Raw genomic sequence first — 17,301 nt, forward strand, 5'->3', positions numbered from 1 at the left:
GAATTGTTTTTCTTAGGTATTCTCTTCCCCTGATGGTTTGGTACTTTGCATACCCTGCATACCTTATTTCTAGTTGTCATCCTTGAAACTTAAACATACTTTAGTTCTAAGTTTTTTAACCCTCAAGCAAATTGTTACTGTTATTTTATATACACAGTAAATGTCAGTTTAAATGTATCTACATTATTTACCACTTTCCTTATTCTTCAGTCCTTCTTAAAGATGGGATTACTTTTATTTATCTTTTTCTGAGATGGAGTCTCGCTCTGTCACCAGGCTGGAGTGCAGTGGTGCGATCTTGGCTCTCTGCAACCTCTATGTCCCAGGTTCAAGCGATTCTCCTGCCTCAGCCTACTGAGTAGCTGGGACTACAGGCATACACTACCATCCCCAGCTAATTTTTGTATTTTTAGTTGAGATGGGGTTTTACCACGTCAGCCAGGATGGTCTTGATCTCTTGACCCTGTGATCTGCCTGCCTCAGCCTCCCAAAGTGTTGGGATTACAGGTGAGAGCCACCACTCCTGGCCAGGATTATTTTTCTTTAGCCTAAGTATACCCTCTAATAATTTTTTAGTGACCATCTGGTGGCAAACTTTATTTTCACCTCCTAGTTAAAAAATAGGTGATTGGTGTACTTAGAACATTCAAATTTACAGTAATTACTGATATAGCTGGATTAATGTCTACCATGTTTATAACTGTTTTCGATTCAGCATATTGCATTTGAGTTTGGGGGAGTTTCCTTTGACCTATCTTCAAGCTCACTGACTCTTTGCTTGGCTGTGCTCAGTCTACTGATGAGCCCATCAACATCATTCTGCATTTCCTTACAGCATTCCTTACAATTTATTTTTAGAGTTTCCATCTCTCTGCATACATCACTTCTTGCATGTTGTCTACCTTTTCCACTGGAGCCTTTAACCTACTAATCATAGGTATTGTAAATTCCCTATCTGATAACTGAAATATTGTGTCATATCTGAGGACTGCTTCTGACGCTTGTTTTGTCTCTTCAGACTGTGGGTTTTTTCTTGCATTTTAGCATGCCTTATGGTTTTTTGTTGAAAGCTGGACACGATATATCAAAACTGAAGTAATTTGACTTTTAGTGTGAGGTTTCATGCTAATCTGGCTAGGAGGCAGGCTGTATTTAATGTTTGCTGTAGTTGTAGGTACTAGAGGCTTCAGTTTCCTCTAGTTTCCTTGTTTTTATTTACTTTTTCTTCGGTTGTCTTTGGGTTTCCTAAGAACTCCTTAAACAGCTTGTGTCCTGCAGCTCTCTCAGTTGTAATCCACTGTTATTTTATCCTGGAGCCCTGTTTATATGGTGGTAAGGTGTTGGGGAGGGGGAGGTGAAGTATTTTATAATCTATATGATTAAATCTCAGTTGTTTTTAGTGGGTCTGAAACCCTGGGCTGTGATTTTCAGAAATGAGACAAGAAGGCTACGACAGGGCCAGAATCCTCAGTTTGCCTTCCCCCCAGGTCACATTAGGGTCTGTTGAATTAGTTTTCCTTACAGTGCAGGCCTTTGTTGTGAACACTCTCCTACATATTTCCAATTTTTACCTTCCCCCTAATTCTATCAGAAAAAGGAGGGAATTCTTCACCCTAAGAATCTTGTGGAGTTTCTGGAAGTTAGAAGTTCTGTGGGGTAAACCCAAGAAATTGCAGGAAACCCCCACTAAGACTGGGTCCCTGGGAGTTTTTAACTCTGAAACTAGTCCTTGCTCAGCCTCCAGCAATTCATCAAAATTGCCTAGTCTTCCTGCCTTCAGTGGCATCTTTCCCCAGTAAGCTGATCTTGGCTGTTTCTCTGTATTTGTCTGTTCTAAATTTTGAAGTGGTGGTTTGTCCTATGACCTCCATTCTCTGAGGGATCTAAGAAAAGTCATTGTTTTTCCAGTTTCTATAGCTTTGTTGCCATTTTCCAGTTGTGATTTTCAGTACCTACAGATCTCCCTTGTGGTTTATATACACAAACATATACACAATCATTAAAAACAATTGTATTCTGGCTGATTTTTTCAGATATACATTTCAAGTGTTTCTTCAAATGTGTCCAATCTGTTTTCAGACCAATCCACTTGCCTTTTAAACTGCATTTATATTTCCATCTCTTGTTTTTAAACTTACTAAATATACAGAACCAGCCCAAATGCCCATCAATCACCGAGTGGATAAAGAAAATGTGGTATATACATACCATGGACTACTACTCAGCCACAAAAAGGAAAAAAATAATGGCATTTGCAGCAACCTGGATGGAACTGGAAACCATTATTATAAGTGAAGTAACTCAGAAATGGAAAACCAAATATTGCATATTCTCACTTATAAGTGGGAGCTAAACTATGAAGATGCAAAGGCATGAGAATGATATAATGGACTTTGGGGACTGGGGTTGGGGAGGGGAGTGAGGGATGAAAGACTACACATTGGGTACAGTGTATACTGCTCGGGTGATGGGTGCACCAAAATTCCAGAAATCACCACTAAAGAACTTATTCATGTAACCTAACACTACCTGTTCCCCAAAAATCCTATTGAAATAATTTTAAAAAAGATTATAAACTTAAAAAAACTCCAACTTACTAAACTAATTTACCAGGTTGTACAAATGCCCTCAAAGAGCAAGTTGGCTTGAGTTCCACTTACCTCTGTGGGTTCCTGCCTTCACTTAGTTCTTAATTGTTTTAGTCTAGCATTTTTGGTGGGAGGTTATAGTACCTATTCCAGTAGTCTATCATAGTAGAAGTCTATATCTTAAGGTATATATTTCCATCCTTATATTTCTATTATTTTTTAAAAAGAAGAACTTGTGATATGTACTAGGCCAATTTACTTTTTCTTATTATTTACAATGAAAAAAATCATACAGCTCAGTTAGTCTGGGATGTATGCAACTGAAACCACTTTTTTTTTTTTAAACAAATAAGGTTGTTAGTATCTAGGCACTGAATTATACCTTCATGGTATCAATCAAAGTTATGATCAGAATTTTATGTAACTGCTTAATCACTTCTTTAACAAGTGTACTGCTACAGGTAACATTAAACATGTCTCTAGCAATGATCTTTACCAGGTTCTCTTGCCTTGACTGAAATATTATTAATACTTCTTATATCCATTAACATAAAATAACTTTTTGTTGAGCAAAAATAGTGTGAAAGCATTAAGACAAATGTGTGCTTTGGAAATCTTTAAATAGATACGAAATGGTTAAAGTCATAGTCTTGTGCAACATCCATAGCTTACAGTTATTTGGCAACTATGAAACCACAGTTACTAATGGAATTAAGACTTTTAAAAACTGCAAATGTACGTATTTGTATGTGAAAGACGTATTCAGCTATTAACTCAGTATTTAATAAACATTGGTATGTAACTTTTACTGGAAATGGCCTAAGGTTTATAATACCAACTAGTTCATAGAGCTTTTTTAAAAAAAGACATTTTTAGAGCAGTTTTAAGTTCACAGCAAAATTGGGAGGAAGGTACAGACATTTTTCATATACCTCCTGTCCCACACATTACCACCCAAAGTCCATAGTTGAGGGTTCACTCTTAGTGGTGGACATTCTTCGGGTTTGGACAAATGTATAATGACATGTTTCCACCATTATAGTAGCATACGAAGTATTTTCACTGCCCTAAAAATTCTCTGTGCTCTGCACATTTATCCCTCCCTCCCTTCTAAACCCTGGCAACCACTGATTTTTTTTTTTTTTTTTTTTTTTGCTGTCTTCACGTTTTGCCTTTTATGGAATGTTATATAGTTGGAATCACACAGTATGTAGCCCTTTCAGATTAGCTTTTTTTCACTTAGTAGTATGCATTTAACGTTCCTCCATGTGTTTTCATGGCTTGATAGCTCATTTCTTTTTAGTTCTCAATAGTATTCCATCATCTGGATGTATCGTAGTTTATCACTTTGACATCTTTGTCTTTGCTAGCTAAAAAGTAATCTCACAGAAGTTTGTTTTATAAACTCTTGTTGCCATTTTCTAGATAGTGAATCTCTGTCTGACAATCCAGTTCCAATGCTATGTTAACCAATTCCCAATAGTAATTAAGCACACCTTTTCTAGGATGCGTCTTTTTCTCCCATAATTTCTTATATATGCTAATACTCATTAGGTAACTAAAATCTTTAACCAAGTAACAGTATAGTACACAAAATCACTGTAGTCAGCTTTCTTTTTCCATGTCTTCCCATGAGGAAGGAAGGAGAAAAACGTCCACACAGATTCCTATCAACAGAGATCCCTATGCGGCTCATATACCTCTCTGTTTCTGCTATACCTATTTGTCTTATTAATCTTGGTATCACTTACTGTGCCTTTCTAGTATTTTACATTCATAAAAATCATCTGACTAGTAGGAAATAATAGTAGACTTGGTATAATTATTAGTACTATGTATACAAATTAACCTTTGTTTCTAGACTTTCATATTTCATGCTTTTGACATAAAGTGAAAAGGTGTTCTACCAACCTGAAGAGAGAAGCAGTAAGGTTTTCATACAGAGATATTCTTCATAAGATACCTGAAGCCTGTGTAACTCAGAGGAAACATACAGCATGTGTTTACATTGGTCGTACATGCAGGGTAGAGTCATTCTCTGCCTGTGAAAGATAAATAGCAGGGTATTAGTTAGAAATAATGCTACTTCCCCCAAAAAAGTACATTTCTGTTTTGTTTTGCAAAACTATGAACTTATAATGAAAAACAACTATTGCAATAATATTATTGCTAATTCCCTATAAAATCAGAATTTTGGAGAACTTCCCTTAAACTTCTTCCTGCATCTTGGCTGTTTAAAGAGACTAATGAATAATCTAACGTAACAGTGGAGACATTATTTTCTACCATGCATGCCATGCATTATTATTTAATTAAAGTGTTAGAATTCTTATAGAACTTATTACCAGTTGCTCATTTAAATCAAGGTTTATCACTTGAATATGGTCAATTAGACAACACAATTTTAGGTCCTACACACTTGATTTTTAAAGGTAAGTTTTTTCACAACATTCCATCCTAAAGACAAAAATGTGTGACACTGTTCACAGTTATGTAGAGGGCCAGACCTAGAACTTGATTCTAGACTTCTGATGCTCAAAATCTGCCTCTGACATGCATATGCCTTAATATTCTTTAAACTAAAGGTACTAAACCAATTCTTGCTTATGATTCTGAAGTCATTACACACCTATGATTTTCAAATAGATCTCTGAAGTTTCCTGACTTCTGAAATGACACTAAAAGCCTGAAACTGGGCTCAGTTCACAGCTTTTAAAATGCTTCAAGATTTTTTTTTTTAAGTTTCTGACAGAAAGTCATCTTGGACTTAACAATAAAAAGGTTATCATTTTTCTCTACTAAATATGTGGCTTATTCTTTTATATAAAACAAATCAGACATGAATTACATGCTGCCAAAGTGATCACAGGCTCTTCAAATTTTAAATCTGCTCTTACCAAAGAGGCACCTCCCCAGTCCTTAATAGTAGGTAAAACACTCCTTTTTTGGGAGGCACCTTTTTTCCTTTAGTTTCTTGTGCATGGTTACATTCATGTAACTGAAAATTTCAATAAAATTGTAGTGTAGTAGAATAAGTAAAAACTCATTCTTGTTGACTGTAAAAACAACAACAAAAATTTTTTTTCCACAACGTTCTGACCTAAGGGCAACCATGAGTGATGGTTTTACAGCTCTATAGAGGGTCAGAACTTGAATGCTTACTTTCCGATATGCAAAATCTGCCTGTCACAGACACCAGAGCAGTATGGAAACATAGTGGGCTAAGAAAGGGTGGAGGGCTGGGTGCGGCGGCTCACACCTGTAATCCCAGCACTTTGGGATGCCAAAGTGGGAGGATCACTTGAGGTCAGGAGTTCAAGACCAGCCTGGCCAATATGACAAAACCCCGTCTCTACTAAAAATGCAAAAAATTAGCCGAGTGTGGTGGAGTGCACCTGTAATCTCAGCTATTTGGGAGGCCGAGGCAGAGAATCACTTGAACCCAGGAGGTGGACGTTGCCAGATCACACCACTGCACTTGGGCCTGGGTGACAGAGTGAATCTCGTCTCAAAAAAAAAAAAGAAAGAAAAAAAGGTGAAGGACTGCCCATCTTGTATGCAGCAGCATGAGAACACAAGAATGGGAAGTACATATCCCTTAATGAAAATGAAACTAATATAAATCTGTTGAGGAAAAAAATTTATAAATCCCACTTTACATAAGGAATGTATGTGGCATGATTAGATTATGCTGTGACTGCTTAAAGCTAAATCTGAATGCCTTAATAGTAAAAACCCTAAATTAGGTTTTGTAAACCAGAAGGATAAGTTGGTGTTTCATATAAATCTGTTTATGCTTTTAATTCCACTTAAATGCCTTCAAATTACATATTAGAAAGTGACTAAAAAATAAATACTGCCAACGTGGTATTTTTTAAACAGCATGGTAGGATTCTGATGAGTAATGTCTTCAGTTTCCCCAGAGACTAAATATATTTACCAGTTAATTTAAAATTGGATCCAACTACCTAATCTTGTTACATTGTGATTCAATAGTTTGAACAGTCCTCTTTTTGGCAATAAAAGTCAAGGTGTCTTCTGTTTTCTATACAAACACAAATCTCCTTCATTTTTTATTCTTCTTAGGCCGGGGTATGTGTGTGTGAACTCCCTGTTTATACTGTACTAATAGCAATAAGCTAGGGGTATGAAAAGCAGTAATATAAGGTGGAAAGTGAGAAGAGCTAGAATGTGACTTCTCTGCTGTGTATCTGGTGATGTGAACACCAAGAGTCTAAGAGTATGCTTGAAAGAATGGATGGGAACGAAGAGTGTGTGAAGGACAACAATGGGAGAGGAAGTGAGGTCAGATTGTGGGAAGCCTGAAATCATGCAGAGTATGGATTGGAGGGTCAGTGGGAAGATACTAAAGACAGTCTGTGTGCTGGGGAGATAGGTGGTGCAGTCATACTGTGCTAGAGGAAGCAAACATTAGCCAACGTTCATGTTTGCTGAACATTAAGGATATTTAACAGCATCTCTGAGGTTAGTCAAGTCTGTTGCTGTTAGACTCTTAGACTCTTGGTGTTCACATCACCAGATACACAGCACAGAAGTCACATCCTAGCTCTTCTCACTTTCTACCTGGTCAGAGATGCTATTAAATATCCTTAATGTTAATGATGTACATCACACTGGAGGGAGAAAACGAGTGAGGAAACAACTGCAATGAGGTAAGGGGAAATGGACACCTGACACATTTCACAGATACAGGAATAAGCCTAGAGGATAAAAGAATAGCTGATTTATAAAATCTTCAAGGCTTGGTCTTCTCTCAGTTAAAACAAACTTGTTCACATATTTAAACCACAGATACCTGCCATGCAAACAGACACCTCTTGTGTCTGGGTCCATATGTCCCACCCCATCAGCCTAGATATCCTCATCTACAATTGTCCCCACTGAATCCACACGAGTTTTATCATACTCCTTTCTCTTTCTGGAATAGCCTTATGTAAATAATAGCACAGTAAGATTCCTTGTTGCTTGCGACAGACTTTACTAATCTCAGTAAATATCCTTAAACATGTCCTGGGACAGTAATAATGCCATATGTACAATTGCTCTACATTACACTTGTCCTGCCCCAAGCACTCATAACTCTATTTCCAGTTTGCCTACATCCTAGATACCTAGTAGGATTGTTTCAGTCCTGAATTATCACAATAGCAGTCAATCAGGAAAACATCAGCTGGTTAAAAATACCCTATGAATACAGGGAAAATGACTCACATACAACTTACTCATTAATAATCAGATCAGGAGCAAAACACAGCAGGTTTGCACTTGATTGTCTATATGATCTCCACCCCAGGGCAAATGCCATAAGAAACATCCAGGAGTATTGCAGTAGGGTCATTTGGTCATCCAGGTGTAAGTTCCTGAAACCTGAATTAAGAGAAATAAAGGTATGAGGCAACATTCTAAGATCATCATCTCTGTGGGAATTGCCAAAGAGCAATGAGATCAATTAGCCCTGTCAAAACAAGGGGACCCCTAACAGAAAATGGAAATTAAATACTAGGTAGACACAGTTTTCCTCTGTCATCTGACACTTCAAGACTCAAACCCTCTGTGCTTTTTTTCTTTTTTCTGAGACAGAGTCTCGCTCTGTCGCCCAGGCTGGAGTGCAATGGCGCCATCTCGGCTCACTGCAACCTCTGCTTCCTGGGTTTAAATGATTTTCAGTGCCAGCCTCCCAGGTAGTCTGGAATACAGGTGCATACCACCATGCCTGGCCAATTTTTATATTTTTAGTAGAGGGATGGGGTTTTGCTATGCTGGCCACGCTGGTCTTGAACTCTTGACCTCAAGTGATCCACCCACCTGGGCCTCCCAAAGTCTGGGATTACAGGCGTGAGCCATCACACCCAGCCCCCTCTGTGCTAGTTTCTAATAGCTTTCAATGTGGAAAAAAAAAAGTAGCCAGTTTTGTCACCTTTGTCTGCTTAAGTAAACATGAACTAAATAGTAAAATTTAAGCCAAAATTCTTGGCTTGGCGATTACCAGTGTGACGGGGATGAAGGGGGATTTGTTGATGGGTGCAAAAATAGTTAATAGAAATAAGTTTTAGTGTTCAGTAGCACAACAGGATGACTATAGTTAACAATAATTTACTGTATATTTCAAAATAGCTAAAAGAGAAGATTTGGAATGTTCCCCAAACAAATGTTTGAGGTGATGCATATCCCAGTTACTCTGATTTGATCCTTACACGTTGTGTGCTTTTATCAAATTATTACATGTACCCCCTAAATATAAATATGTACAGTAAATATGTACAACTATTATGTATCGATTTTAAAAAAGAGAAAAGAATCTTGGCTTGAGGTATTAGTAAGTAAAACATTTGCCCTGCTAGTCACACCTCTTCCCCCCTTACTAAAACAAGGATGACAGGAGGCCAGGTTACTTTCTTGTTCTGTCCCTAACTATTTGCGTGAACACAGGCTTGTCAATTCCCTCTGTCTTTAAAGTCAGAGCTGACACTAACACTGACCTCTGCTGTTCCACACCAAATTCCAATAGGGAAACTTTTATTTAAAATTGTCTTTAAAATTACAATCAATGTGTAGTATTTCATTTAGTGAAGGGTTAAAATCATTCTACTTTAGTACAAATTTTGAGTCAACATACTTGATGTTTACCAATCTTACAAACAACCTAATTTTTAAAAGTGGCACAATGAAGGAAAACAAACGGAATTAACTAAAAACATTTTCTTTCCCCGAACCTCAGTGTCAAAGGAGTTTTGAGTGAGTTTTTGTTGTAACTCGAGTTCTGATATTAAATCATCCTATGTGAAATTACCATCCTGTGCATAATGATTTGAAAAGCAGGGAGTAATATAAATGTTTTATTATAAACTCCCTATCACCTGTATTCACCTGACTCTCCCCTTCATAGTCCCCAGAACTAGTAAGAGAAAGAAGATAAGCCACGGGTTCAGGATGATATAAAAGCCAAAATGTTTTTGCTGAAGAAAACACAAAGGTTTATATAGTTGCTCTTTTATCTTTTGCATCTTACCTGGTATCGCTTTTGCCCATTTCACTGCTGCAATCACTTGCCGCCCTCCTAACATGTTGAGCGTGGTCATGATCCTCCAAGTTGAGTCTGGAACAGAGCTATCATATCCTGCATATAACACTTCAGGTTCAATAACCTCCAACAGTGACACCAGGGTAGGGGTGAGTTGTGGTAACGTTGCAGGAACTATTGTTTTGTTAGCAGGATTTTCAGAGGTTTCTTGTGAGACTCCTGTAGTGGCCTGCTGAATTCCTTTTATTTTTTTCTTTGTTTTTCGAGCTGTGGATATTTTAAAAAATATATAGAAATGAACTGTAATGGGAAGGTCTGCGCTACATAGTTTATTCAAGAAGTATTTTTACTTTCTAAAACTATTAAGATGGGAGAAATATTTTATTTAGCAATTATGATAAAGTGACATGGAAGAGGAGGAAAAAACCTTTTTTTTTCTGAAAGCAAAGGATCCAGAGGAACCTATTCCCAATTAATTTTGCCTACAAATAGGCCAGAAACTTCATTATAGTTATTCCTTATACAAAGTATTATAACGGTATGTTAAAACAATCGGAGTAAATCACTTTTGTAAATTCTTCTATAAATTATTTGTTTGTCTCACTTTCACTCTAAATGCAACAATTTCATTGGTTATGTAAGGCAAATTACTCTTACTATAAACTGAAAAAAAATCTAAGCTTGGAATAACGGATTACAAACTGTGGTTTAAGATTAATCTAAATCATGGTAGTATATACAATGAAGAGAATTACACTATTTACACTTGTTCAAAGCCACTTATCAAGATAGGAAGATGATAGCAGATTACATGCTAAAAATAGTATTAGTAGTACCAGTAGAGAAATTCGCTTTTCACCTTTACATAGGTACTAACATAAATACTGCTTGGGACTAAAAACATATGGGAAGATGAAATGAAAAACTTTACTTCACATAAATTATAAGTGGGAAATTTCCCTTTTATAAGGAAGATTTATATTGATTACTCTATAAACCTAAAGCATCCATTTTCCTATTATATATAAATTAATTATCTTTTACCTTGACTTGGTATGGAACCATCTAATCAAACTACAACATGGATCCTGTAGACTTTTTAGTAGATTTATTCATACTCCTGAAGTTATTTTTGTTTTAGTGACTAAATAAGAATTACATTGTTCTCTCAGAGGGAAAGTACTCAGAACTCCAAGGAAAGGCAAGAAATGTAATTTAAAATGTACCTGTTCAAATTATTAGGGATACAAACCATTTTGCAAAGGGAAGAGTAAATTTAAATCACCTTTAAAAATCATTTTTAGATCCTCTGTCCTTAAAATGACACACCATATAGTCTGTGGAGGACAGATATGGTGGTGGGAACGATATCTCAATGTCCAATGTTAGAATGGTTCCATTCTTACTGTGTTCTATAATAAATGGGGTACTGAGAAATTCAAAAATTTTTAGTTAATATTTCAGAACAGAAACAGAATCATGATAGAACTATTCTCATTAGTTTACCATGCTCTCTTGGAGGCATGGTATGATACAGGACTAAAGAGCAGAAACCTGAAATCAGCATATTTGGATTTAAGTCCTGGTTCTGCCATGTTGTCTCTGGATATCTGTGCAAGTTAACTCCCTGACTCTTCATTTCCCCTTCTGTAAAATGAGGATAATATTAGTCCCTACCTCACAGGGTTGCTGTGAGAATTAAATATGTAAAATGCTTAGAACAGTTCCTGGCATATATTATAGTAATTACCATATAACAACTATCATTACCTCAACTTGCAGGAGAACATGTTTTTAGAATATTTTAAATTTGGATATCGCAACTTAATAGAGGAGTGATAAAAGTTTAAAAAGAAGGACACCAATACATAAAGAAACTCTTTAAACAACCAGAAGTATCCCAGTGAAATCTTGATCCAAATCATAAAATGTGCTGTTGACAATGTAAAAGAGAACACACATGTGCCAAATCAATACACTGGAACAGTACTGTTAAAACCTCAATTAGTCATAACTTTAAATGGTTTAGAATACATTACTCCACATTAGAACAAGGAAGAAAGAGTAACAAGCTGGATTAAACAAAAACATTTTCTATGACTCAGTTTGTAATTAATTTCTCACTACTTATATATCGTCCTAAATGAGAAAACTGATGTTTTTGAATACAGCTCAGAAAGTACAAGTGAACTCAATTGTGCCGTACTGACTGGGGCAAGAAATAATACTAATTAATTTTTCAAAATATCTTCAGGAAGGAGTTAACTGAACTGAATCATTTAGTTAAGCAATCACTATGTTAAAGCAACTTAGTTAATGCAACTTTACTTTATATAAACTCCTGACCCACTGGAGCATACAGAAGATTAGCAGTCAATATAGGAGCTCCACAGAAGTGTTCATGAGTTTGTGGTAATGCTACTTCCTCCTTAATAAAAGTAGAGAAATCTTACTTAGCTTAAAACCTAGTTTATAAAAGTTGGTTACTTGAAAGGATAAACAAGACTGATAGACCACTAGCTAGATTAACAAAGAAAAAAAGAGTGAAGACCCAAATAAACACAATAATGTCAAAGATGACATTACAAGAGATTCCACAGAAATAAAAAAGATCTTCACACCATTACAAGCACTGCTATGCACACAAAGTAGAAAATCTAGAGGAAATGGATAAATTGGAACAAAGGCTTTAAAAAACCTTAGGGTTTATGTGTGTGTGTCGGGGCCGGGGTGGAGTTTACTATGAAAGTATCATTTTTGTTTTCAGCTAATCCTCGTATATATAAAGCCATTATTTGGAGTAAGTATATATGTGGAAATGGAAACACACAACCTCCCTAGATTGAACCAGGAAGAAATTGAAATTCTGAACAGACCAATAACAAGTTCTGAAATTGAATCAGTAATAAAAAACCCACCAACTGAAAAAAGCCCTTGACCAGATGGATTCACAGCCAAATTCTACCAGATGTACAAAGAAGAGCTGGTACTAATCCTACTAAAACTATTCTAAAAAAGCAATCGAGAAAGAGGGCCTCATCCCTAACTTATTCTACAAGGGAAACATCATTCTAATACCAAAACCTGGTAGAGACACAACAACAACAACAACAACAACAAAACTACAGGCCAATGTCCCTGATGAACACAGATATAAAAATCCTCAACAAAACACTAGCAAACTGAATCCAGCTGCACATCAAAAAGTTAACTCACCACAATCAAGTAGGCTTTATTTCTGGGATGCAAGGCTTGTTCAACATACGCAAATCAATAAATGTGATTCACCACATAAACAAACAAAAAAAAGATCATCTCAATAGATGCAGAAGAAGTTGCGATAAAATCCAACATCTCTGCATGATAAAAACCTTCACCAAACTAGGTATCAAAGGAACATACCTCAAAATAAGAAAGAGCCCTCTATGACAAACCTACAGCCAACATCATACCAAATGGGCAAAAGCTGGAAGCATTCCCCTTAATGCAGTAAGACAAGGATGCCCAATGTCACTGTTCCAATTTAACATAGTACTGGAAATCCTAGTCAGAACAATCAGGTAAGAGAAAGAAATTAAAGTCTTCCAAATAGGAAAAGAAGTAATCAAACGATCTCTTTTCACTTACTATTCTATACCTAGAAAACCCTGAAGACTCTGCCAAAAGGCTCCTGGAGCTGATAAACAACTTTGGTAAAGGTTCAGGATTTAAAATCAATGTACAAAAATCAGTAGCATTTCTATACACCAGTAATATTCAAGCTGAGAGCCAAATCAAGAATGCAATCCCATTTATAACAGTCAAAAAAGAGTAAAATACCTAGGAATGCATCTAAGTTAGTTTAAGATTTTTACAAGGAGAACTACAAAACACTGCTGAAAGAAATCAGAGATGACACAAACAAATGGAATAACATTCCATGCTCATGGACTGGTAGAATCAGTATAGTTAAAATGGTCATACTACCCAAAGCAATTTATAGATTCAGTACTATTCCTATCAAACTACAATGTCATTTTTTACAGAACTAGCAAAAAGCATTCTAAAATTCATATGGAACCAAAAAAGGCCCCAAATGGCCAAAGCAATCCTAAGCAAAAAGAATGAAGCTGGCAACATCACATTACCCCAAATCAAACTATACTACAGGCTACAGTAACCGAAACAGCATGGTACCAGTACAAAAAACACACACAATGGTACAGAATAGAGTCCAGAAATAAAGACACAAACCTACAGCCATCTAATCTACACAAAGTTGATAAAAATAAGCCATAGGAAAATGACTCCCTATTACATTAATGGTGCTGGGATAACTGGCTATCCATGTGCAGAAGAATGAAACTGGACCCCTACCTATTGCCATACAAAAATTAGTAAGGTGGATTAAAGATGTAAATGTAAGACCTCAAACTATGAAAATCCTAGAAGAAAACCTAGGAAATAACCTTCTCGACATTGGCCTTGGGAAAGAATTTATGACTAATCCCCAAAAGCAACTGCAACAAAAACAAAAATTGACAATGGGACCTAGTTAAACTAAAGAGTTTCTGCAAAGCAAGAGAAACTATCACAGACAATCTACAGAATGGGAGAAAATATTTGCTACCTATGCATCTGACAAAGCCCTAATATCCAGAGTTTATATGGAACTTAAATTAACAAGCAAAAACAACTCCATTAAAAATGGGCAAAGGACATGAGCAGACACTTCTCAAAAAAAAAAAAAGACATACATGTGGCCAACAAACATATGAAAAAATGCTGATTGTTAATCATCAGAGAACTGCAAGTCAAAACCACAATGACACCACTGTGGAAAGAAGTTTGGAGATTTTTCAAAGAATTAAGAGTTTAACTACCATTCAACCTAGCAATCCTATTGCTGGGCATACACCCAAAGAGAAATAATTCATTCTATCAAAAAGACACATGTACCCATATGTTCACTGCAGCACGGTTTGCAATAGCAAAGACATGGAACCAACCCAGGTGCCCATCAACAGTGCACTGGATAAAGAAAATGTGGTATTTATATGCCATGGAATACTATATAGACACAAAAAGAATGAAATCATGTTCTTTGCAGCAACATGGATGTAGCAGGCGGCCAGTATCCTACATGAACTAATGCAGAAAACCAAATACTGGGTTCTCATTTATAAATGGGAGCTAAACATGGAGTACACCTAGACATAAAGATAGGCACAGACACTGGGAAATAAAAGAGAGGGGATAGAGGAAGGGAGGCACACGTTAAAAAGCACCTGTTAGGTACTGTGCTTACTTCCTGGATGAAAAGTTCAATCGTACTCCAAATACCAGCATCATACAATGTATCTTAGTAACAAACCTGTACATGTACCCCCAGAATCTAAAATATAAGTTGAAAATAAGAGAGAAACTACTAGATTGGGTTTATTAACTTAAAAAAATTAGTTAAATAATATTTGGTAATAAATCTGATAATACCCTAAGACTGTAAGTTTCATTTGACTGTTTATACTAAAAACAAAGCCATACTTTGGATTGATTACAATATACCTCAAAATGAAATGAATAAAAACACTTAGTTACAAGAGAAAACAAGCAAGTTAAAAAAAAAAATTAGGATCACCATTAAAAATCTTATCCGTTCTTAAATGCTAGACCCTTGAAGCAGTGAAGGCCACTCCCTTAAAATAAATCGTGAGATTTACTTGGTATGGGGCAAGAGTATAAAAATACACCACTTGCAGTCCTAAGTTACATTTATGAAGAGACTTGGGCAAAGTTACTCTGGGGCTATCATCGAAACTTCCTGGCTTAGGGGAAGCACTCTGATGAACAAGAGAATATTTCTGAAGGTTGTAAAAAAAAAAAAAAAAGGTGTGAAACACATGGCTCATCTATATTGTAAGTATTAGGGTCTGCCAAAGATTCCTGGCAAACATACATGCCAGGCCAAATACAGATTTTATGTATACTGGGGTTAGTTTAATACAAAAATGATACTTTTACAGTAAAACCACACACACAAACCCTAAGAACTTTTTTAAGCCGTTCTTTCAATTCATCTACAAGTAGAACTGGATCAACTATATGATATGTGCCACACAGTACATATCATAGTATGAAATAACAAGCTAGAATTTTCTTCTACTACGTAGTATAAAAATGGATATAAAGTAAATCATGGCCCTACTCAAAGGTGTTTTTAATAATATGAGGGTCCAAAAAGTAGAAGAATGTGTGTCAAAGACTAACATGTAGTAGTTTTTAACAAATGCCAATTTCTACACTAACTGGATATGTTATACTGACAATTTATAAGAGCATATAATTGGTTATTTTTAATAAAATATTTTGAGAAACTGCAGCCTAATTGTATGCTTAAATTTTATTCATGTAAGAAAAATTTCTGATGTCCAACAAAAGATTCAACTGGAAATGACAGTGATGGCATAATTAATAGAAAAATCAGATGTCAGTCACTGCCTTGGGTCGTCTTCTAGTGCAGTAAGGGCAAAGGGCACTGCAATTGCTATTAAACTGTAAGAGGGAGGAAAAAACAGACAAATTTCATAGCCTAGTCCATCAAAATCATTACTTTGTAGTTGATGTATCTTTTTTGTTTTGATGAAAGAAGTTCCTTGTAGTTTGGATAGGGAGAAATTGCCCAGAAAAACATTATATGCTTAAAGCTCCAAAGACCTTAAACTTCACATGTATTCAGAAAAGCATCTAAAAATGTTACTGGGTAAGCAACCACAATATATTAGAGGTACAACAAAATTTTATTTGGGTTTGTCCTTTGAGCTTCATTCAAAATCTATTTCTAAATATAAAATAGCTAAAATGAAAAAATGAATATTAGAGAAAATTGAGACCAGAGAAAAAAACCCAAAGGGCACTAAAAACTCAAGTGTCTTAATATATATTTAAATGGTCAAAGTATATTACATACATAGGAGATTAGAAAGCAGCAAGATGAAACTGGTAAAATCTGGACAGAGATCTGGTATCTAAGAAAGTAGGGAATACTGTATTTATAACAAAAATAAACTACCCTTGGGGAACTGAAAGCAAACTTCTGTGTGCATTTTTTAGTTAATCTCTGCAGTTTTTATAACATTTACAAGAAAGTGGGCAGTTATCATTTTATGTAAATCAATGTTTAACATGCTGACACTCTGCAGTTAAGTTTAAATAGCCTGGGCAAACCTAGATAGAGTTGTGTGTGTGGTTTGGGGAATTAGACTCTTCATAGTCATACCCATAAATCTATTTTCTGTTTACCAAGATGTACATACACAGTGTGTGCTAGATAGCACCAACAATTAGTCTCTCCTATCAAAAGAACCACATAGGTCAGTTGCAGTGGCTCACACCTGTAATCCCAGCACTTTGGGAGGCCACATTGGGAGGATCACTTAAGGCCAGGAGTTAGACACCAGCCTGGGCAACATAGCAAGATTCCTTTGTCTCTACAAAAAACTAAAAAAAAAATTAAAAAAATAATCAGCTGGGTGTGGTAGTGTACATTTGTAACCCTATGGGGTGGGAAGATGGCTTGAGTCTTAGGAGTTCAAGGCTGCAGTGAGCCATGTTCATGCCACTGCACTCCAGCCTGGGTGACAAGAGTTAGACTCTGTCTCTAAAATAACAATAATCATCATAATCATAAAAAGA

At 36.0% G+C, this 17,301-nt stretch overlaps 1 protein-coding gene across 6 annotated transcripts in view; it reads right to left on the reverse strand.

Annotated features, from left to right (window-relative positions):
- NR3C1 (nuclear receptor subfamily 3 group C member 1) overlaps window positions 1–17,301 on the reverse strand; it is a 456,123-nt gene that overhangs the window by 13,026 nt on the left and 425,796 nt on the right. For all 6 annotated transcript variants that reach the window (XM_073994518.1, XM_065546914.1, XM_045394358.2 and 3 more), the window contains 3 exons: window positions 9,619–9,897; window positions 7,832–7,976; window positions 4,500–4,630 (listed from right to left, as the gene is read on the reverse strand). In XM_073994518.1, the coding sequence (XP_073850619.1) occupies window positions 4,500–4,630; window positions 7,832–7,976; window positions 9,619–9,897 (555 nt within the window). The remainder of the gene's footprint in view (window positions 1–4,499; window positions 4,631–7,831; window positions 7,977–9,618; window positions 9,898–17,301) is intronic.

Source organism: Macaca fascicularis, chromosome 6 (assembly GCF_037993035.2).
Source record: "Macaca fascicularis isolate 582-1 chromosome 6, T2T-MFA8v1.1".
NCBI lineage: Eukaryota > Metazoa > Chordata > Mammalia > Primates > Cercopithecidae > Macaca > Macaca fascicularis.